Source organism: Myotis brandtii, unplaced genomic scaffold, assembly GCF_000412655.1.
Source record: "Myotis brandtii unplaced genomic scaffold, ASM41265v1 scaffold898, whole genome shotgun sequence".
In the NCBI taxonomy this organism is placed as follows: Eukaryota; Metazoa; Chordata; class Mammalia; order Chiroptera; family Vespertilionidae; genus Myotis; species Myotis brandtii.
The window spans coordinates 367,405-389,727 of NW_005371683.1; the positions used below are offsets into that span (position 1 = coordinate 367,405).

General features: G+C 44.7%; 2 protein-coding genes across 8 annotated transcripts in view; one reads left to right on the forward strand and one right to left on the reverse strand.

Annotated features, from left to right (window-relative positions):
• Positions 1 to 10,508, reverse strand: part of PFKFB2 (6-phosphofructo-2-kinase/fructose-2,6-biphosphatase 2) — a 29,068-nt gene extending 18,560 nt beyond the window's left edge. The window contains exons 1-5 of one of the 7 annotated variants that reach the window (XM_005885214.2): positions 9,437 to 10,504; positions 8,640 to 8,733; positions 8,001 to 8,073; positions 7,093 to 7,200; positions 744 to 869 (exon numbers count right to left, since the gene is read on the reverse strand). In XM_005885214.2, coding sequence (XP_005885276.1) covers positions 744 to 869; positions 7,093 to 7,183 — 217 coding nt within the window. In that variant the 5' untranslated portion in view covers positions 7,184 to 7,200; positions 8,001 to 8,073; positions 8,640 to 8,733; positions 9,437 to 10,504. Of the gene's footprint in view, positions 1 to 743; positions 870 to 7,092; positions 7,201 to 8,000; positions 8,074 to 8,315; positions 8,459 to 8,481; positions 8,612 to 8,639; positions 8,734 to 9,436 lie in introns of those variants that run through there. The other 6 variants (XM_005885217.2, XM_005885216.2, XM_005885213.2 and 3 more) reach the window with 6 other exon arrangements.
• A 2-nt stretch (positions 10,509 to 10,510) lies between these two features.
• YOD1 (YOD1 deubiquitinase) lies at positions 10,511 to 17,624 on the forward strand. Its single transcript, XM_005885211.2, has 2 exons — positions 10,511 to 10,954; positions 11,945 to 17,624. Exons 1-2 carry the CDS (start codon positions 10,606 to 10,608, stop codon positions 12,646 to 12,648), a joined length of 1,053 nt encoding a protein of 350 aa, XP_005885273.1. The 5' UTR covers positions 10,511 to 10,605; the 3' UTR covers positions 12,649 to 17,624.
• The last annotated feature ends 4,699 nt before the right edge of the window (positions 17,625 to 22,323 follow it).

The following is a 22,323-nucleotide window of genomic DNA, read 5'->3' on the forward strand; positions in this document are numbered from 1 at the left end:
AGAAGACACCAACACCCTTAAGCACTGAGACGATACAGTGGCCCCACCAAAGGGGACATCCTGGTCTAATGTCAGAGTGGCCAAAGGGGATAAAAAAAAATAAAATAAAATAAAAAAGCACCAAGGCATGTAGGGAACAATACCAGGTTAAGAATCAAATTATGCTGGAGTTCAGACTTATTAGACCTTGGGCAAGTCTTAAGTTTCAATTTCCTCAGCAGCTTCTGCTATTTCACTGGGGTACTGCTAGGATTAAACAAGATGATATATAGGTAAGGGCTTTAAAAATGTCAAGTGTAGCCCTAACCAGTTTGGCTCGGCGGGTGGAGCATCTGCCTGTGGACTGAAGGATCCCAGGTTCGAGTATGGTCAAGGGCACATGCCCAGGTTGCAGGCTTGATCCCCAGTGTGGGGCATGCAGGAGGCAGCTGATCAAGGATTCTCTATCATCACTGATGTTTCTCTCTCTCTCTCTCTTCCTCTCCCTTCCTCTCTGAAATCAATAAAAATCTATTTTTAAAAAATGTAAAGTGTATACGGTCAAAGGCATTGAGGATAGAATCATATATTCTGGAGGAAGTAAGTCTGTGAGCAAGAATAAATTCAGCAAATCCAGAAGCAACAACTACTTCTGCCAGAAGCACCCTGTAACCTTGATGCCGGGAAGAATGAATCCCGCAGAAGCCTGTGAGATGGAGGAACGGATCGTTTCCCTTCCCAAAGAATGAACGACCCGCACCTACCTTTGGTGGGCACTCCAATCCAGTTGAGGTAACGTGTGAGTTTCTTGGACACATAGGTCTTGCCCCGGGCTGGCAAGCCAATCATAACAATGAGCGTCGGGGAGTTGGTCATGTAGGATGCCCACGCTAGAGAGAAAGGAGACAGACCAGAGCTAAATGACTAGGGGCCAAGTCAGGTGCGTGCACAGGGCTAGCGACTTCATAGCTAGACTCTTGTTTAATCCTCAAACACCTCAGTGAGACAAGGGTCCAGGAAGACTGGGAAGGCAAACTGAAGACTTATCAGGCAAACCCTCCTGAAAGAGTAGAAGAGTCGTGTAGGTTTTCAGAAAGTCCCCCAAACATGAAGACATGTTTTCCCCACATGCCCAAGGTCTCACAGAAGTACCCGAGGTGGAAAGAGATAGAAAGACAGTAAGATGGCACCCTGCTCAACGCAAGGATGATATAGCTTCGAAGGAGGGTCTTAGGTCTGGAGATCCTACCCATTTAGAACTGAGCAGGCTCCTAGAATAGGTCCAACAGAGTGTCTAGGCTGATATCTCATCTATCCCTTCAGAGCCATGGGCAAGAATTAGCTTGCCCACCACAAAAAGAGCCGGGCTTCAAGTTGTTTTGGCCTTGCACTCGGGACATGAGCTTAAGCCAGAATGTCTAAACCACCAGTGAGATTAGACTGCGGCAAAGCCTACTTGACCAGGTTCCGACTAGACCTCAGGAAACTTCAGTAAAGCTTAGCCCACAAGGGCATCACGGCCAGCCTGCCTCAATGGCCCACGAGAAAGCAAGACAATTTAGAAGCAGGAACAGTCATTGGTCCGGGCTTCCTTCGGAAACTTATTTCAGGAATACTCATTTACATACTCACTGGACAGGTGGGGCAAACTAGATATTCAGGGTCAGCCAGGTGACTTGCCTATGGACACACAATAAGACAGGGAAGAGCTGGTACTAGAGTCTGGATTTCATGCTTCCTCGGTGGCTTTTCTCTTTAAAAAGAGCCTGTGATTTCTCATCAGCTTGCCCATAGGATCTGGCTCCTCTCTGCCCATCCTGCTGGTAGAGGAGTGGTGGGTGAGGGCCCCGCACTGCTGCCAACCACTCCCCGAGGGCCAAGACCCGAAGGAGGTCATCTGGGAGGCTCGGGCTCTGTGGGCTCCTCTAAGGGCACAGGGACGGGAGAGGGAAAGAACCAACTGCCTTCACTTCCCAGCACTGCTTTCCAGAGCGTGTCCTGCAAGTCGTTGCCGCTGCTCTTTACCCTGGGACGAGGGGACCCCATAAGGCTAAGAAATAATTCTGTAAAATCAGGGTACTTGGCTGGAAAAGTCATCTTTTTTTCTTCGGGGAAAGGAATGTCAAAAGAGCTCAGTGGAGAAGTGGGCAGAAGGGCCCGGGTAGAGAACAGACCTCGGAAGGAAGAGAGTTTCCTAGGGGTGTTTGGCAAGAAGTACATGGAAGCCAAGGAGTGGCCCAAGTGGTGAGGGAGGGGTAGGCTCAGGGTCAGAGGGCTTGGCACATAGCCAATTCCTGGCCCTGGGCACCGGAAGTGATTTTCATCTCTCATCAAATCTGCAGTATGAAAGCAAGAGAACTCAACCCAGCATCCTCAGCTGGTGTTCATCCCTGACCCCTGACCCCTGACCCCTGACAGGCAGATCTATCTCCCTGGGATCAGCTGCCCCGGGATTTCAGTATTTAAATCCTCCTGAGTCTTCACTTTCTCCAGCTCAGCGCCTCGCTCTTCTCCATCCCCCGTGATCTGGCTCATTACCTGCACTTCCAGGCCTGCTTTGTCCACACCTTCCAGCCCATTAGGCACTTCCCCAAAGGTCCTGTTACCTCCCTAATGCTGAAAATAAACTGATGCTTGGGAGCTGCTCTGAAGCCAAGGAAGGAACCAGCTGCTCTATGTAAACCAAACTGGACGGAGGGCTCGGAACAAAAGAAAACAAGGGTCACTAATGTCTCCCCACAGTGGCCCCCAGTACCACACCACCTGCCTCTGCCCACAATCCACCCACACACATCTGCCGCAACCAGGGCTTCTCATTTTCCACACTTCCTGTCTCAAACTGCCACATTAGCAGAACCAGGAACAGACTGTCCTGCCTGTTAAAAAACACCCCCACCACCACCACCTTAATTTTCAGTAGTAGACACTTCATGCTGATTAATTTCAGAGACAATGTAACACACCCATGGGCATATCATGGAAAGCTGTTTCAATCTTGAAAGCCTCTTCTATCTTCTTAACACGAGGTTGAGCTCATTTTCTCAATCCTACACTTACTTTCCTTTCATGAACACACTCATGGAAATGAGGAAATGAGGAGTTGGTGACTTCCCTCCTATAGACAGAAAAACTCAAGCTCAGAGAAAAACAGCATGGCCCACAGTAGAGAGTCAATCAAGGTCAGGGCTCTGACCAGACTCCTGGTGTCATGGCCACCCATTCAGTCTCAGCCTCCACTCCTGTCTGCACCTGAGCAAGGAGCCATGTGGTAAGCACAACTAAGCTTTCTAATCCAATCCTGAAGGGTGGTCCGGAAGGCCACTGGTTCCCAGCCTTTTCATGATCAAGGTCTTCTTCACTACCTGTCCTAAGTAGAGCCAACATTTTTGAAATATGCTGCCCATTAAAGTGTGCTTCATTAGTAATATCTTCTTTTTACTCATCAGAAGTCATAAAACTGACAATTATCGCCTTCTATTTGACTGATAGGCATGAAATACCCAAACTGCTAAGAAAGTTGTTTTGCTAATCGGTGCAGCTATCCTATATAATCCTATATAATAAAAGGCTAATATGCAAATCGACAGAACGGCAGAAAGACTGGTTGCTATGACACGCACTGACCACCAGGGGCAGACGCTCAATGCAGGAGCTCATGGCTGGCGAGCACAGCCACAGTGGCGGGAGCCTCTCCCACCTCCGTGGCAGCACTAAGGATCTCTGACTGCTAGCTTAGGCCCGCTCCTTGTGGGGAGCGGGCCTAAGCCATCAGTCAGATATCCCCCGAGGGCTCCCGGACTGCAAGAGGGCGCAGGCCGGGCTGAGCCCACTCCTTTGGGGAGCTAGCTTAGGCCCGCTAAGCCATCAGTCAGACATCCCCCAAGGGCTCCCGGACTGCAAAAGGGCGCAGGCTGGGCTGAGGGACCTCCCCTCCGAGTGCATGGATTTTGTGCACCAGGCCTCTAGTAGGTAATAATGCCCAAGTACCATCAATTACTTTGAAATATTAAAACAGTTTACAATACAGAACTTTGTAGGACAGTCATGCTGATCAACATTTTAAATGTATCTATCTTTTCTTCTATTATTTCTATAGAAAAGTTGCTAGCACAAACATGCAAAGGTGTGTGTGTGTGTGTGTGTGTGTGTGTGCAAGGATGCTCACTGCAGTATTGTTTGTGATAGTGGAAAACTGGAAACAGAAAATGTCCATCAGGGGGAGACTGACATATCCATACAATGCAATACTGTGCAGAATGAGGTAAATCTGGATTTACTGACATGGAAGAAAATGTCCAAAATAAGCAAGCTTAAAAGGTGGGGGGGAGGTAGATAATGGCAGCAGAACCAAACGTGTATAGCGTGAACCTTTTTTTCTTTAATAGGATACACCAGAATGAGTTGTTAGAAAGAAGCAAACTTAACAGGGACAGAAGAAATTGTGGGAGATTTTTTACTTTTCACTTTCTTTCTGTACTGTTTGAATATTTCATGTACATGTGCTGCTTTTGTCATTTGGGAAAGGTATACATGGGAATTTGTCTGTTCCCGACCTGCTCAAAATAGTAAAGAATAGATGAAATGAAGAAAGAAAAGCATGTAGACCTCCCCCCACACACTACTGCTTTCACAGAGCCCTGACAGCAGTCCTCCGAGCACCCTAAAGGCACCTCAGCCATCACCCCACCCCTGGAGCAGCTGACATCCCAGGAAGGTTCCTTTGGAGGCTTTGGTTCCCTAAAGTAATCCTTCAATCTCCAGCTCAGTCACTTCATAGAGTCCAAGTCAGCCAGCACAGGTGTAATTAGCACCAAGGGGATAATGGCTGAGCTATTAATAAAGGAACTGCTGGGTATGAACACTGAGCAGCCAGGGGAGCCCATTCCAAGATGCAGGCAAATAACAGAGAAAAAGGAAATGAATTAACACATATTCTCATGACTGTATTTCTCCTTTGACTGTAAGGGTTTCATAGTCCAACCGGAAGGGAGAAGAGATGGGGCAAATGAAGGGCAGGGGCTTTAGGACAACCCAAATGCTTCAGTGGGGCATAGGGTGGAGCTTTGAGAGGAGGATCAGAGCCCAAACCAGGAATGAAGAGCCCAGAGGGCTAGAAACCTGGGATTACTGTTTCTTGGCTAATCAGAAGCCTTCAGGGCAGAAAACTTGCAAAGAGTCAGGAAGGCAGATAGGAGATTCCTTTGGAGAATAAAGCAGAGCCGGGACTGACACTGGGCATTCATTGTGCAGGGTCACAGGCTCCCACAGGTATCAGCTCCTCCCCACACATGTACCAGCTCTCTGTGCCCTGGTGAATCAAGTGCACCTCTCTTTAGAATGTGCATCCACACCCCAAAACCTGGGTTACAATACTGTCAAATAAGAGGAGAAAATATTCTTTACTGAAAATATAATTCTTCACGGGGTTCTCTTAAACAGAGAGCTCCCATCAGAGCATTTAGACCACAATTCAATTTAGATGTTTCAAGAATAAACACAACATGCAAATAGAACCGCCAGTAAAAAATAATACACCTAGCTACGTGCCCAACACTCTTCTAAGTGCTTTCCTATATTTACTCATTTAATTCTCGCATCACTGGAGGGGGGGCGGGGCAGGGACATGCTATTAGTATCCTAATTTTACAAAGGGGGTAAGCAACTTGTTCAAGTGCACACGGCCAGGAAGTATTAAATCCCAGATTCAAACACAGACGTTCTTACTCTAGAGCAGCGGTTCTCAACCTGTGGGTCGGGACCCCTTTGGGGGGCGAGCGACCCTTTCACAGGGGTCGCCTAAGACCATCGGAAAACACATATATAATTACATATTGTTTTTGTGATTAATCACTATGCTTTAATTTTGTTCAATTTGTAACAATGAAAATACATCCTGCATATCAGATATTTACATTATGATTCATAACAGTAGCAAAATTACAGTTATGAAGTAGCAACGAAAAGAATTTTATGGCTGGGGGTCACCACAACATGAGGAACTGTATTAAAGGGTCGCGACATTAGGAAGGTTGAGAACCACTGCTCTAGAGGCTGCCCTAAAAACAGCCCGCAGTACCTAGGTTTCTGCCCTGGCAGAGAAAGGAGACCCTAACCGGCGAAGTATGCCAACACCAGTATCACATCCAAACCACCTGCCCCTGCTACAACCCAAAACCCAGCAAGCCTCATGGGCGCCAGGTGAAGAGATTATCATCATTAATCCTGAGACTGAAAAGGGTATGACATCAAGGTCAAGACTCTGGGGAAAGCTTTGAACACGAGATGATTCCAGGTCTCATGCTGCCTGGCTGTTTCCACCTGCCAATATATATATAACCACTGAAGTGAGAAGACTGACTGACGGCAAGATGCAATCTGGACGCTGGGGGAAGAAGGACTGGCATTCCTTAGGTTCCCAAGACATCTGGGGCCCAAGACTTCTGGACCTACTGACCCTCTGCACTGTTGAGGTCTATAATGATGCTTAGGACCGCAATTGCTTCATCGCTCTGCAATCCCACCTGCCATCTCTGTCTAAATAACTAGCATTAAAAAACTCCGGTAAAACCTCATCCCCAAAGGAATGAATCTGTAGGGAACATAATCTGCAAAGTTCAAAGGCTAAACCTGTGAGAAAGTAAGGTGCCCAAGACACAGAGAAAAGTCTAATGTCAGGGCTGGTTCCACGGAGGGCTGTAGCAATGGGTTCCTACTTGCAATTTCTCCAATGAGCAGCACCCTCCCAAAAGGTAGCCCAAGAAAACCAAGGGAAACTGTTCACAATGTCAGCCCCAGGTAATTCCTGCCCATGGTCCCTCCCAGTGTGTACTACTAATGCTTGCCCTAGCTTTTAGCCTGCAGGGTGCAGATACTCCCAGGAGACAGACTCAGGTGAAGAGAGCAGTAAGAAAATGCTGGGCTCCACCCGCAGGCTAGCCCCAAGGACAGACACTTCACCGAGTCTACTTTTTCTTCCCTTTGTAGACTTTGTTTTCAATTCCCATGTCAAAGAATTACTTCTCACTCCCACCAAGCAGCAAAGTCTCGGATGACAACTGTATTCCCAAGATAAAATTCTGGGAGAGTGCAACCCTCTTTTTTGCCAGAACTTACAACATATCTTCTTGGACAGTCGAAGATTGGAGGCTGTGGTTTGATTGCTGCTATTGTTCTGTTCTGAGGAAGATGCAGTATCCTCAGACATGGCGGCACTTCAGAGGTCTGGGAGGGACAAAAGGAATGTAAGGGAGGGAAGGAAGAAGACGTCCTTCAAAACACTCAGTGAAGAATGGATCCCTGAGGTATCAGTGAAAAAGTCCAGCCCTCTTTCTCCCAGTTAATAGCTACATGCCCTACGACAGCGGTTCTCAACCTGTGGGTCGAGACCCCTTTAGCGGTCAAACAACCCTTTCACAGGGGTCGCCTAAGACCATCCTGCATATCAGATATTTACATTACGATTCATAACAGTAGACATATCACAGTTATGAAGTAGCAACGAAAATAATTTTATGGTTGGGTCACAACATGAGGATCTGTACTTAAAGGGCCAGAAGGTTGAGAACCACTGCCCTAGGATAAGACGTGAACCCAGAGCCCTCGGGGTTTCCTTGTCTACATAAAAATAGAGCACTAGAATCTTGCATTTATAATACTGATTTAGGAGTAACTCACATAAATTATCGCCTTCACTCTTTCCAATATTCCTGTAATAAGGCAGATTTTACTACCATTATTACTCCTTCCCATTTTACAGATTGAAAAACTGAGGTCAATCAAATTTTGTGGCTCATCCAAGTCCTTGCTGACCTCAAATTCTAGTTTAAGAATCTGGGGAGAGTAGTGGCAGCAGGTGGGGGGTGGGGTGGTTGTGAACAGATAAAGTTCACTATCACAAACAAATGGCAGTCCAATGGTAGGACTCAGTCCTGGGAAAAAAAATGAGAAAGTGGGAAAATATCAAATGTGTTCCCTTAAGGCAAAACTGTAACTGGACAGACACCCCATTTCCAGCACGTCACCATTTCTCCTCTGGCGCTCTTATTCTCAAGTCCTTGCTCTGTACCGTCTCCCCATCTGACCCCGAGACAAGGTCTATAGAAGAAACATGGGGGCACAAAAGAGGCGATAAATGACTTCTTCAAGGTCATCTACAGAATAAGGGTATGCAAACACCCTAAGGTGTAATCAGATCAGTTCAAACTGGGGTGGGAGAGCCCCCGAGCTCACTCCCCAAACCCAGACAAGCAATTCGTGAGGAAGGACGGTCCTATGGCTTTAAGGACCTGGCACTGGCTACGCTCCCACTGACCACGCAAATCCTCCAACCCAGACACCTGCTGCGATCCAAGTCCCTGAAGGTCCGCACTCCGGGCTGCGTCTCGGGGCCGGCACTTCCCCGAAACAGCAGGGCACCTTCGTCTCGCACCTCATCCGGGTGTACGCAGTCCCCCTCCTCCCGCCCTCCCAGCCTCTTGCAGGCGCAGTGCAGCTGTCGCTCACCCGGTGATCCCCAAGATCCCTCCCGGCAGCGACCCCGGCAGCTCCCCAGAAACGAAGCAGACACCAGCCCACACCCGGCGGCCTGGGGCCCGGCACACCAGTCATTCGCAATTCAAGTGCCCCCGCCTGGCTCCACCCACCCCCACGTTGGTCCTCACCTGGAGAGAATCTTCGACCAATCGGCGCCCGCAGACTCCAGGGGGCGGGACTCCAGGAAGACTCGCTGACGCAGGCTCCCCGAGGAGGACGGCGCTGTGAAGGGGAAAGAGAGCACGTTCCCAAGTTTCCCCGCACCGTGGAGGTTGGTTGCATCGTTGCTCGGCAACTAAGAAGGCTGGGGGCGGGGTTTGTGGAAATCTGCGTCTTTTTTTGCATACTCTCGCGAGAGTGGACGGAGCTGTCTGGAGAGGGTGTGACTTTGAAGACATTTGGGGAGGTTAACCCTTTCCGCCTTGAGTCTCCGCGCTTGAGCTGGTTACCTAAAGCTTGCAGTGGTTCTCAACCTGTGGGTCGCGACCCCTTTGGCGGTGGAACGACCCTTTCACAGGGGTCGCCTAAGACCATCCTGCATTTCAGATATTTATATTACGATTCATAACAGCAGCAACATTACAGTTAGGAAGTAGCCACGAAAATAATTTTGTGGTTGGGTCACAACATGAGGAACTGTATTTAAAGGGCCAGAAGGTTGAGAATCACTGGCTTAGGGTGTTTGCATATCTTTCTCATGGGCCAGACTTTTTAAATTAAGAAAACCAACTCATTGCTGAGCCGAGAGCTTCTCTGGACCCATCCGCATATGCCAGTGGACGTCTACCATCTTCATCACCCCCTCCGACCGCCCACACTATGCCTTCTGCTCGGGTCGTCTTGGTGAACCAGAGAGGAAAACGGCTCCAGCAGGAAAACAGGACCTGAAGGGCGTGAAAAGACTCAAAGGTTACATGTAACTTACGCAGCGGTGGAGGTGTTTGCAGGGGAGGTGAGTTTGCACATCTCAAGGACACTTTCCACGTGCGCTTGACACTCGATTCTGTTGATACACCCCCTCCTCGCAGGCATGGGCTTACTGCTCTAAGGGGATGGAAAGCGAACAATGAGTGTGGATTTCTTGCAAGAGAGGTAAACTCAGAGATGTCTTATTTCTCCTTCGGCTGGGGGTTGAAGTCTTCCTTCAAACATCTCATAGTGAAGCCCTATTACAACGCCCAGTCTATGATGGTTGCCCGCTGTGACTCTATAACTGTATCCATTTGGCAGGCATTGACTGAGCATTTATTTGCTGGACACAGCCGTCGGTTCTAGGGATGCAGGGTTGAAAGGGGTCACATAACCTCGCATTATCACGTTGCTGTGAAGTTCAGTGGTTATGGGTCCTTGACACCCCACCCTCTCTTCCGATCACAGTGCTTGTCACACGGAAGGCAGGAAGGGAACCAGCTTCCTGTTTGTATACTCGGGGCCTGAGCTGGAATGTGGGTGACACACACAAGTCCTCCTCGTGCCTTCTCCGCATGCTGCCACCCCCTCCCTGCAGGTGGCAATTGCCCTGGGGCCGAGGGCAGTGGCACAGCCTGAGTCTGACCTCATACTGAGCTTTCTGATGTGGCCAATGGACGTTTGCAGGTGACAGTCTCCTGCAGGTGGAGAGGCCAGTCACCCCTCAACTTCAGTGAGTCAATGTTTGCCGCCGCCATGAGTCTATTCCTGCGCCCCTGGTTATTTTCGGCCGGTCCTTTGACTCACTGACCATGCTTGGCATTCATTTGCGTGCTGAATCATGATTCTCTTTCTCCCGGTGTAGTTCGCAAGCCCCAATTTAATAATTCCCGACCTCAAGTAAGTGCAAGACGACATTCCAATGTACTGGATTCAGGAACTCCTTCCCCGCCCTCTCGCCTTGAGCATATATGCGGCCGATTTCGAGGGCACCTCACTCGACCTACAGGTAGCAAGACCTTTCGTTCTTTAGAAATACTGATACATCTTCACCCTTCGGCTCCCGAAGAGGCGGGAGGAGTGGGGAGTTAGCTGTCCCTTTAAGAGAACTCGCTCTGCTTCAAGGGCTGAAACGAAGCTGCGCCCAAGTATCGCGAAAACGGTGGCCGCCCGCGAGTTCTCGCGATGTTTGGCCCGGCGAAGGGTAGCCATTTTGGAGTCCGCGCGGAGGCTGAGTGCCCCGGCGGCGGCGGCGTCTGCCATCCTGCTGCCGGGACCAAGGCCGGCCCCGCGGCTGTCAGGCCCATGGGTGGCCGGACCGACACGATGTGGCGGTTCCGCTGCAAAGCCAAGGACGGCACCTATGTTTTGCAGGAGTTGTCCAGCCGGACGCGGGTGCGGGAGCTCCAGGGCCAAATTGCTGCCATCACGGGGATCGCCCCGGACTGTCAGCGAATCCTCGTGGGATACCCACCTGAGTGCCTGGACCTCAGCAATGGGGACGCCATGCTGGGGGATCTGCCCATCCAGTCAGGTAAGGGCGTCGGGGCTGGGGCCCGGGGAAGCCCTGGGAGGATGGCCAGGGCCGTGCGGGAGAGCACACAGCAGAGGCGCGGCGGCTGCGGGCCGGCCCGGGGCTTTGAGGACCCGGCTGCGGGCAGGTGGAAGCTGGAGAACTCGGGCGGAGGCCGGGACGCGCTGAAAGAGACAGGGAGGTCAAAGCTTTTGAGTGCCCCCCTCCTCCATCTGCTTTCTAGTCTGTCTGCGAAACGTCTCATTCATTTTGTTTTCCCTCGGCATCCACAAAGGCACGCATTCAGTAGGATCTATTTTCTCCGTCCTGATGGTCCTTGCCCCCTGTACTGAACGAAGATGGCAGGTCTGAAGGATGCGGGATGCTTGTCTTGCTTGCTTCCCTGGTTTGTTTTTGCGATCACCTTCCTGTGTATATACTGCCTTGGGCGGGTGTCCTCGCTGTAGCGCTTGCCTGTGCACAGCCACTGAAGGGCCCATCAAGTTCTGAGCAGCAGCAGCTATTTCTGTCCAGCGTGGAACCTGGAATAGCAGCCTTGATCCTGAAAGGCTTCCCGCGGTTGTATCTGGGATCCTGTAAACAGCAAACGGGCTGGGTAACTTTCAGGGGGAGGGGAGCCCCCTAGTGGTCCAGACGATGATGAACAGCTGGTGGAAGAAGTGCGCTGGTTAAAAACAGAGAGCAAACAAGCATAAGGACATTTTGTTCTTGAAATGTCTCTTTTCGGGAAACTATGAAGGTGCTTAGCTCCGGCCCCTTCTCAGAGTTGGGGTGCAACCTAAGATGTTCTGGTCGTTGTTTGTCTTGTACTTGATGAAGATCCGGTGAACAATCAGTTTTAGCTGGTGGTCACTGGTTTGCAAAGCTGGGTTCTCCCTGGTGACCCCAGCTTATACTTTAACTCCTTCTGTTTGTGATTAACAGACTTGGCTAGTGAACTCCCCGTTTCGTCTCCTCAGTTCTGGATTTGTGTTCTTTTTTTTTTAACAGGCGACATGCTGATTGTTGAAGAAGACCAAGCCAGGCCCCACGCCTCACCTGCGTTTACCAGACATGGTGCTCCTTGTTATGTCAGGGACACGGTGCCCGTGCTTACCAGAACCGTGGTCCCAGCAGACAACTCTTGCCTCTTCACCAGTGTGTACTATGTTGTTGAAGGAGGGGTCCTGAACCCAGCTTGTGCCCCTGAGATGAGACGCCTCATAGCACGAATTGTAGCAAGCGACCCAGATTTCTATAGCGAAGCGATCCTGGGGAAAACAAATCAAGAGTACTGTGAATGGATCAAAAGGGATGACACATGGGGAGGAGCTATTGAAATATCGATTTTGTCTAAATTTTATCAGTGCGAAATTTGTGTGGTGGATACACAGACAGTAAGAATTGACCGTTTTGGGGAAGACGCAGGCTATTCCAAAAGGGTCCTGCTTATATACGATGGCGTCCACTATGATCCGCTTCAGCGTAACTTTCCTGACCCAGACACCCCTCCTCTAACCATTTTCTCCTCTAATGATGATATCGTTCTGGTACAAGCACTGGAATTAGCAGATGAAGCTAAAAGGAAGAGACAGTTTACGGATGTAAACCGCTTCACCCTGAGATGCATGATATGTCAAAAGGGGTTAACTGGACAGGCAGAAGCAAGGGAACATGCCAAAGAGACGGGCCACACCAACTTCGGAGAAGTGTGATCTCTGCGTGATGAGGATTGACCCCGACTACCTCACAGATCCAGAAGGTTCTGGGTTTTCCAATAAGCTATTCGTAACCTTAAAGACACCATGCTTGAATCATCCTTTTAACTGAAAACCACGAAGGCACTGAAATTCCTTGTTAAGATTAAAATTAGTGTGCACGTTTACAGATGTGTCTGCAGCGGTGATACATGCCCTCTTCCTGCTGGGGTGACAGGACAGGTGGTCCTTTCTACCTGCCGGCACTAACCTGAAGATTGAGTTTTCGTGTTATAAGTTAGCACCCAGCAGCACTAACGTGTAGAAGAAAACAGCTGCCTGTTTTGGGTAAAGCGGAAGGCTTCCTGTGAGGCCACTGGACGTAAACCACGGTGTCTCCAGTAATTGCGTCCTTTTAAAAACTCTTGCGTTAATAGTGTCTAAATTATGAATATGATTCCTCAAAAGAAGATACACCGACTTGTCAAAACTGATTTTATATTGCAATTTGGTAGACTTTATAAATGTGTACTTAACCAGTCACAGGTACATTACAAGCAATTTTTACAGGGATGAGCCTTTCCCTGAGAATGTTACCTAAAAACAGAAACTGCTGGTGCCCACTTTAGGATTGTTAGGGTAGAGAAGTAGAATGTATGAGGGGAAAGGTGCCTGAGCAGCTTGCTGAAGCTTTAAAAGGCCATTGGCCTCGTGTTTTAATGCAACTCATTTATTAATCTTGGTCACATTAGATACATTTTACTTAAGCAGGGTATTTTTTTTAACTGAAGTACCATGAAATTTGAATGCTTGAATTTTGCCTTTTTACAGAAAGATTTGAAGGGATTTAATTTCCTCAGCTTTTTGTTAAGAGCACTTCCTCCAACTCCTAAAAAAAAAAAAAATCTTTATCGAAAGTGCTAATGATTATGCTTTGGTTTGGATTTTGTGAGAGCTTTTGCTTATCTAAACATTATGTTTTTATATCTTAGCCTTAGCCTGCCACTAATGCTCTTGTAATAATTTCACCTTTCTGCAAATTATAACTTTGCTTATCCATGATCTTGATCTTGGACTTTTGAAGAGTTTTAAAGTAATTGGGATAATAATGTTGAATGAATTAGTTTCACTTCCAAAATATGGCAGTTTTGAAACTGTTGCCTTACCTGAATAAGCTTCTTCCTAATATTAGATGTATAGCCATTTGCTTGGTGGGCTAATCCTTAAAGCAAACCCTCTAAAACTTAGCTTCACTATGAGATCTTCCAGATAAAAATTTTCTACCTCTTTTCGTGAATCTTCTGACGATCAGGGATGCTAAATTTTAATTTGTTGTGTATTAGCTCACATAATGTGAAGAGGCTTAATGTTGTGAAGTTTTCTTACATTGGTCTCATTTTTATGAAGTATCTCCCTTAGAAAACTAATGGTATACTTTAAAGCACTAAATTCTTTTTCACCATATCTTGTTGACAAATGTTATACAATTGAGATCTACTTTTAGCACTTTCACTTGGTGGAGGTAGCCATATTAAATTAGGGAACACAGAAGCAATGTAGGGAAAAAGTACCTTTAAGGAACAAGTCACAAAATATACAGGAAATCATTAGATGACATTTTTTTTAGTACTTTTTATGTGAATAGCCTCTTTAGGCAAAAGTTGCTATGGTCAGTATAACTTAAAGTGTTTAATTTTCTATTTTACTGAGCCTTAAAAATAGCACTTGTAAGTTTGTGATAATTAATGTTTGGCAATCATAATGTGTACAGATGAATATGATTGAAAATCTCTTGGTACCTGTCTGTCCTCCAGTCTAAAAAGTTTTTGTATCTCTTATTTTTCCCAGAAAATGCTAAATTTAAAATTCTAAGTGAAGAGTATACTACTGGGTAACATCTATCAAATTATTTTCCTTCCTTTCTTAGGTACTTCAGGAGCCAAACTTGACATTTACTAACTGGAATTTTAGAGAAGTATATTCATGCAACAAATATTTATTGAGTAACTTATAATGTACCAGGCATCTATTAATGTGTTTCCCAACATAAAATTTCTGTCACTTTAAAATTGAGTATACTCTACCTACATTGGGTTACGTTAGCAAATAGAAAAAGAACCTCATAACTTAAAAATTAAATCCCTCCATTTAAAATATTGTTGGTATATTTAAGCTTATAGCAATTGTCAAGTGTTTGTTCAGGGGACCTTATTTATTCTAGTTTACTGTTGTCTAAGTTGTCCATTCACCAATTAGAGACTGACATTGCTCTCAGTAATGGCTTTTTAAAATTGATCAGCTGCTGAAATTCAGCACTAGGACTTTAATGTTCTGATCATGGAAAATTCAAGATGGCAGATCATTTGACTTAATTGTTGAGGATTAAAAACCTAAGCTTGTACTCATTCTAAACTCAAGTTTATGAGCCTCACAGAATTTATAGTTTGTTACTGCATTTACTAAACTCTTGAAATTACTTCGCTAATGTGTAAATTCTAATCTTGAGACTTTGAAAACCTATGGATTTAGTACTTGCAGTGGGATTAAAAGAAACTTTGTCTTAAACTTGTGCTTGAGCAGAATGAAACCATTTTTCCTAGTCATTGTTTTTGACTGCCATACAAGAATATTTTTTTAATTAAAATGAAAATAGTTTACATTAGTGGCTGAATGAAGATTGTGCTTTCCCATCCCCTCACTCCTTTCTGTTATTCTTCTTTCCTTTACTCTTTGGATTTAAAAATTAGGTGTAGGGCTATAAAGATGCACTTCTAGAGAGAGTGATTTCAGAAGTTAAAATTTTATCCTTGGTAATTTTTTGATGTGATAGCCACATTAAGACACCATCTTCTGTTAATGTCTGTGGTTGATTTTTTAAATCCCATGCATGAAAAATGGGTACAGTCGAGTGGTACCCTTGAAAGTGTGGCTGCTGGTCAGCTTGACCCTATAGGAAAAAACTAATATAGTCAGTCCACTTGATTATTACTTGAAGTTCACGTGCCCACAGAATCATAATCAGGAATGAGTTATCTATCTTTACATGCCCCTAAGTGCCCGTGCCTAATCTGCTTATCAAGCCTATTCTTTTTATCCTATGTAGGCTTTAAAACATAGATGTTGCAGGCTACCCTAGGTAAACATCGTTTTCTCTGTCTTTTGAAAAAAATTAGAATGAGTATGCAAGGTTAGCGGCAGAGTGATTTTTTTTCTTTCCGAATTAGATGGCCTTCCTAAACTTCCATGTATTAAGATTTATGTTCTATCATGTGTTGAAATAGGCATTTGTTATTATTTGCAGCACTTTAAAAAATACGAAATAAAAGTTTACATGTTAGCCCTCTCCAGGGATCTTAAAGACATAATTCTTGAGCTGCTTACAATCAGCTATTCACAATTAACAATTACCATCAGTGTATAGTGTATCCAGTGGTACAACATTCTGGTGTTTTGTTAACAGTAGCACACAATTTCAGTAACTATTAGGGGCATGCTCTGTGCCCTAGCATTCAAAATGTTAATTCTCTAATGTGATTGTTCTTTATCATTCATTGTACAGTGCAGTATTCAGATTGGTTCTTATAGCACAAAGATGACTAACAACTTTGAAAAGATTAGATTCTTAAAACTCATCTTTTGTTTCTAGGCAAACTTACTTTAAGGGAGCTGATTTTTGAGTCAGAGGCCTTAAAAGTATCATAGGTAATAAGCAACATTTTTAAGACTACAGTGAAACACTTGATTTGAATAAGCTAGTTTACTAACTAAAGATGTTTTCTTAACTAAAAGTTATAATATTTCAGCACATTTCACCCAATTTAGAATGTAAAACTTCCCTGATTGTAGAAAAGGGCTTTATTTTTTTTTCTTCTGCAAAAATTGGCTGGTTTTGTGTTTATAGTGCTTAGCATATTTGACTTTGAAGAAATGACTACATTGATAATTGAATTGTGGGTGCTGATTTCCGTCTTGGTTCATGTGACTCTAAAAGAGATTGATAGCCCTCCCATGCTGTTTTAGAGTGAAGGGAGAAAGGGGTGGGAGGATAAAGTACCACTTAAACGGAAGAGATCCTCAAATGGCTGCTTTCCTAGTCATGAATTATGCTTTTTGGAAAAATTTTCAAGCAATGCCTTTGTGTGACCTTAAGCCTTCTCCCCTGGCATAGAATGTAGCAGGGTCACAACTGAAAAGCTAGTCATTAAAGTATAAAACCATGAATATAAGCATTTTGGTATGATGCCTTTTTAATACTTGTTTTTAAAAATACAACCCTACAACTAGAGTTTAGGGATGATTTGGTTAAGTTGTAGGTAAAAAAAATAATAATAACCTAAGAAAGCTTTAGAATGTCTACTAAGATAACATAAGCCTGACTTTATAACTGATATAGGACATGTAGTTGTTTGTAGCCCGTAAGTTACTTAAAAGGACCAGGGCACCCAGTTCCCGTCAGTGTTCCAGTTCACCTTGGTGCCATTCAGGACTCAAGTTGTTTACAGGAAATACAATTTCCTTAGCAAAATAATTCTTCCTTTTAAAAAGTATTGAATTCCGCTTAAGATACAAAATATGTATAGCTTGTCAAGCAGGATATATTTTCTGTGTTAATGCAGTAGAAGAGGAATACCTGAGGCAAGAAGAAAACCACAACACTGTCAGACCAAGCGCTTTAGACCGTGGCTTGAAAAAGTAGTAGGGAAGAGCAAACCAGAACAAAGTTCTGTTTTTCTTGTTAAAAATATTTTTCTTAATGAAAATGGACAGTGCTTTGTGGTTTTAAAAATGTTCTTTGGTCTGTTTGTCAGTATTTTTTTTTTCAGTGAGTGCACTGCTGCTACCTGGGAGATGTCCAATTTTATTTTGTACGACACTTATGTGATATTGCCATTGTCATTAAGATGCGTTGATTTTATTTATGAAGTGTATGATTTAAATATCCAAATGCTGTATGAAATGACTTGTTTTAAAGGAATAAATGAAGTGAAAATATTGTTGTCTGAGCATATTTTGGGGTGAGGTAAGAGGGCCAGTGAATAGCTGCTGCTATACTCAAGTTGCATAGTATTCATTATTAAAAATAGACCACTGCTTTGTCTTGTGTACCCGGATCTGCCAAACCTCACTCTGTAGGTGGAGTCTTAATGACTTCAGCAGGAGGAACTACTTTTCTCCTTTGTAACACCAGAGGGCATTTGAAATTTCCCTTCCTAACTCCCCATTTCCAGCTCCTGAGAGTTGGAATTCAACGTCTGTTGCTGACAAATTGTCAAATTGTGAAGGCTGAATATTCCCTTAGTTTATAAAGGAGAGCTGTGTGAACTTAGAGCTATTTGGAACCTGCAACATCTCTCCTGGAGAATTGACTTAATCTTTGACAATATTGACATTTAAACATTTATTTGAAACAACATGAGTTACTAGGCTTGGCCAGGTTAGGCTCTAACTAAATTGAATTATTTATCCTTCTCATTGAAAGCTTTAAAATTATGGAAGTGGAACCATAATGTAACTAATTAATTTGCACACCAGGACGAAATAGATCTTTGGAGTCAGCATAACTCCAGCTTAAGAATAAGTTAGGCCAAACCTCATATTAAAAGGTCTGTAAGAAATCTCATGGTGTGTGCAGTGGTAGCTGGTTGAACAGTAATGGTACCCAAAATGTATTCATTACATTACCCGGGAACTTGTTAGAAATTCAAATTCTCCAAAAGAAATGAGGTCAGCAACCTGTTTTAACAAGCCCTCCGGGTGATTCTAGTGCATGATAACGTTGGAGAACCACCAGTTATACCGTGGTTGTTTAAACCAACTTGGAGAAAACTCTGATGGCTTACATCAGTCCTATGTTCTTGGCCTCATGCAATTTACTTCCATGCACTAGTTAATACAGTTACTACATTTACAAAGAATATAAACCCAGAGAAGACGGATAGTCAATGAATGACAATTCAAAAATCACAGCAGGCTGAAAGCCCTGAGATTGCAGTTTCAGAAAAATGAACATGACTATAGTAAAGAATATGGATGAATATGTAATAGGAGATGCCAGCTCATGAAGGCCTTTTTATGTCATATGGGGACTTAGAATTTCATCTTGAATGCTATGAAAATACATCAAAGCATTTTGAGAGGAATGAAACTCGGACGTGCATCTATAAAATGGAAGATATAAAACAAGGAATTCCTTGATATTTCATAACCTATGATTCTACATGTAGTAAAATCCTGAGTCAGAATAGGGAGGATGAGGAGCTAAAAAGAGATATGAGCGCAATCTCATGGGAACATGGGAGGATTGCTGGGAGGTGTTGAGTCTGGGTGAGATTAGGTATGGTGATGCTGTTAGCTGGCATGCAGATAGAGGCGGGAGGGCAGGTTGGAGGGGCAGGGGTCAGATGAGTTCAATTTTGAACACGTTAAAATTTGATGTTTCTTACAAAACTCTCTGATGCTAATAGATGACCTCAGCCCTCAAACTTTCATTAGCACTTGGAGGAAAAGAACCACTGAATCCTCTAAATGTCCATGACAGGTGGGCCAAAGTAACTCTGCTCTCAAAAAAGAAAAAAGAAAAAAAGCTGCTCCCAGGAACTACTTAATGGTTAAGCAATGTCAGAACTCCTTCATCCAAATCCAGTTAATAATACCCTTCAATTTCTATCTAATTATATTAGGATTAACACTGATATCACTTTGGTGAGAATTTAGTGATCTAATTCATCTTAATCTGGCCTATCAATTCCAAATTCTGATCACCTTTATCCAAATCCTTCCCTAGCTGTTTTCTCTTTAAAGAAAGCCCTTTTTAATACTTTTATTGATTTCAGAGAGGAAGGGAGAAGAAGAGAGAGGTATAAACATCAATGATGAGAGAGAATCATTGATCAGCTGCCTCCTGCACACCCCCTACTGGGCATCCAGCCCACAACCTGGGCATGTGCCCTGACCAGGACTCGAGCCGTGACCTCCTGGTTTATAGGTTGATGCTCAACCACTGAGCAACACTGGCTGGGCTAAAGCAAGCTCTTGCTATAAGGAATAAAACCTTTCCTCCCCTCAATATGTTAGAAATATGCTCAGAAATATACTCAGCACATTGTAGCCTGCCCAATACCATGAACATTGTGGGCACCCAGCGTTTCTTAGGGATGATGATATACATGTTCAAAGTAACTTCCTTTTTTCATTAGAGAGGAAAAGGAGAAGAAAGACACTGATAGACTCTACACTAATAAAAGAGAAAGATGCAAATTGGCCATACCTTTGCAACACCCACCAGCCAATCAGGAGTGAGTATGCAAATTAACCCAACAAAGATGGCAGGTTAATTTGCATATGCAGGCGCCAAGCAGCCGGGGGTGGGACCATGGCGACGACCCAGGCGTTCTGCAACGCCCCGGCTGCTCCGGGCCTCTGGGCAGTGTGGGAAGGTGGAAAGGCAGTTCTGGGCCTGAGCAAAGGCAGTGCCAGCAGCCAGGGGAAGGAAGGCCCATTCTTGCGTGAATCTTTGTGCATTGGGCCTCTAGTGTGACTATAATGTGAGTGAACAAGTATCATGAATGGTTAGAATGGAGGCCCACGACTATTTTACAGAGAGTTTGCCAATATAAGTTGTCCAAAGAGGAAAGATTACCCAATGACTCTCTGTGGTATATTTCAGTTTTGAAGGGGTGTGTGTGTGTGTGTGTGTGTGTGTGTATAGAAGTGTACTTGAGTGAGGAAGTGAGATGCCTCGCGGGGAGGCTATACTGAGAAGGAAATAGTAAACTAGTCTCTGACAGTCAAGGAGATGACTGCCCCACAACAGCATGCCAGGATGGAGGAGTGAGGACACAGATGATTCAGGTGAGCTGGACTGTAATTAGATTGCATGGAGTCAAGTCATCAAACAGGAATTCATACACAAAGAGCAATGACACACATGCCACACTCCTCCTCCAAAGATGACCTGCATCAATCAGGGAGCCTTAGTCTCTCAGATACTAGAATGTCTGGGTTTTGAAGTCCTCTCTTTCCCCTAGTCCCAGGCCTCCTTCCCAATTCTCTTGGAACCTTAGAGACTTGGTATTTTTCCAAGAGAGCAGAGAAAAAACAAGAAAGATTCCAGGGTAAAACATTTAAAGACATAGAGAATAAAAAACATGACATGCATGACGGTGATTTATTTCAGCCTGGGTGTATGTGTGTGTTGAGGAGGCAGGAGAGGAGGGAGGGGTGACACTTGTAAGTAACTTCAACTGTAAGGTTCCTGTTCCAGTTTTTGAACTGGGCATTAGGTACATTTCAATGAGCTGGAATATTTCATACTTTTCAAAAAGATGTCTAAAAGGAAAGAGGAACCGAAAGATCATGTTGTCTATGTCCCTGCGTCTACCTGGTAAAAGACAGGCGCTCTTCTTAACTATTTCGACTTTATTATAAACTGAAAAACTGTCAATTCACAAACAAGACTGTGCCTGCTATCACTGTGAGGTTAATGCTCACAAGTCAATTCATTTTTTATTTTTACTTTTTAGCAAATGTTCGAATTACACACCTATGAAGCTGGATCAACTTCAGTGACTTCACCCATGGGTGTAACTCTAGTTGCATTGAACTCCTCAGTAGGAGGTGCCCTTCCTCTTTCGTTAGTATTGTGACATCATACATGTTTGAATGACACATCATGAAGAGAGGTCATTGCCCTTAAATCAGCTCAGCCATCCATATCCTGCTGACTGGGTACTGGTTTTCTCTGGGGTTCCTCAACCTCCTTCCTCCTCACTAGTCCTGCCCCACCTCGTCTCTCTACCTTGGCTCCAGGATCACTGCGCTTCTCATTTCCCACCCAATTATGATCATAGAAAGAGAAAAGATGAAAGCCATGTGTCATCTTGTGATGAAAGATATGAATAGTGACAAGACAGAAATGAGATGGGAAAGGATGAACCTAATGGCTAGAATTAGACCTGCAAATTATCCGAGTATTTCATGCTTCCTACTTAGGATTTTCTCCTAAGTCGAGGCTGACTGGCATCATACTGGTACGTGGCAAGTTTGCCGTCATGGCGCCTAAATTGAAATCTCTGTTCTGCCACCTTCTAGCTACATGATCTTGGACAAGTTATTTAACCTCCCTGTAAGGTTTGGATATTAACAGCATCTACCTTTTGAAGTTGAAATGAAGATGAGATGAAAGGATGGATGAAAATGCTTAGCACAGCACAGTACCTAATGCCCAGCAACAGCTTAATAAATGTTGGCAATTATTATGGGCATTGATTTTAATTTTCCTTCCTGTCCTTTTGACACTGAGGAAAACCTATGTCCAGGAAAGATCAGCCTCCAGGCAAAAATCACAAGTGGTAAAAGTAGCCTCCATACTTGGAGGGAGATTTCTTCCTGAAAGTACCGGATTCTTCCACCTACTCTCTTCTCCCTGCTTCTTCTGATTACCTACAGGTGCCAAAAATCCGCCATGGAAGGATTCAGGTGTTGCTAACCTGGTGGGTAACTTATTTTGTTTTTATTTATTAATGGTTATTGCTACCTTCCATGAACAGCTAAGAGACCAGAGACCCAACGACAACGAGCATGTTTTCTCCATTGAGGCTGTCCAGGCACTTTTGCAGCAGGGAACTCTCCAGAGAGAAAATTGTTTCGTTTCCCCGCAGAAAGAAATGAGGCCAAGAAGGCCCTTGGCAATTT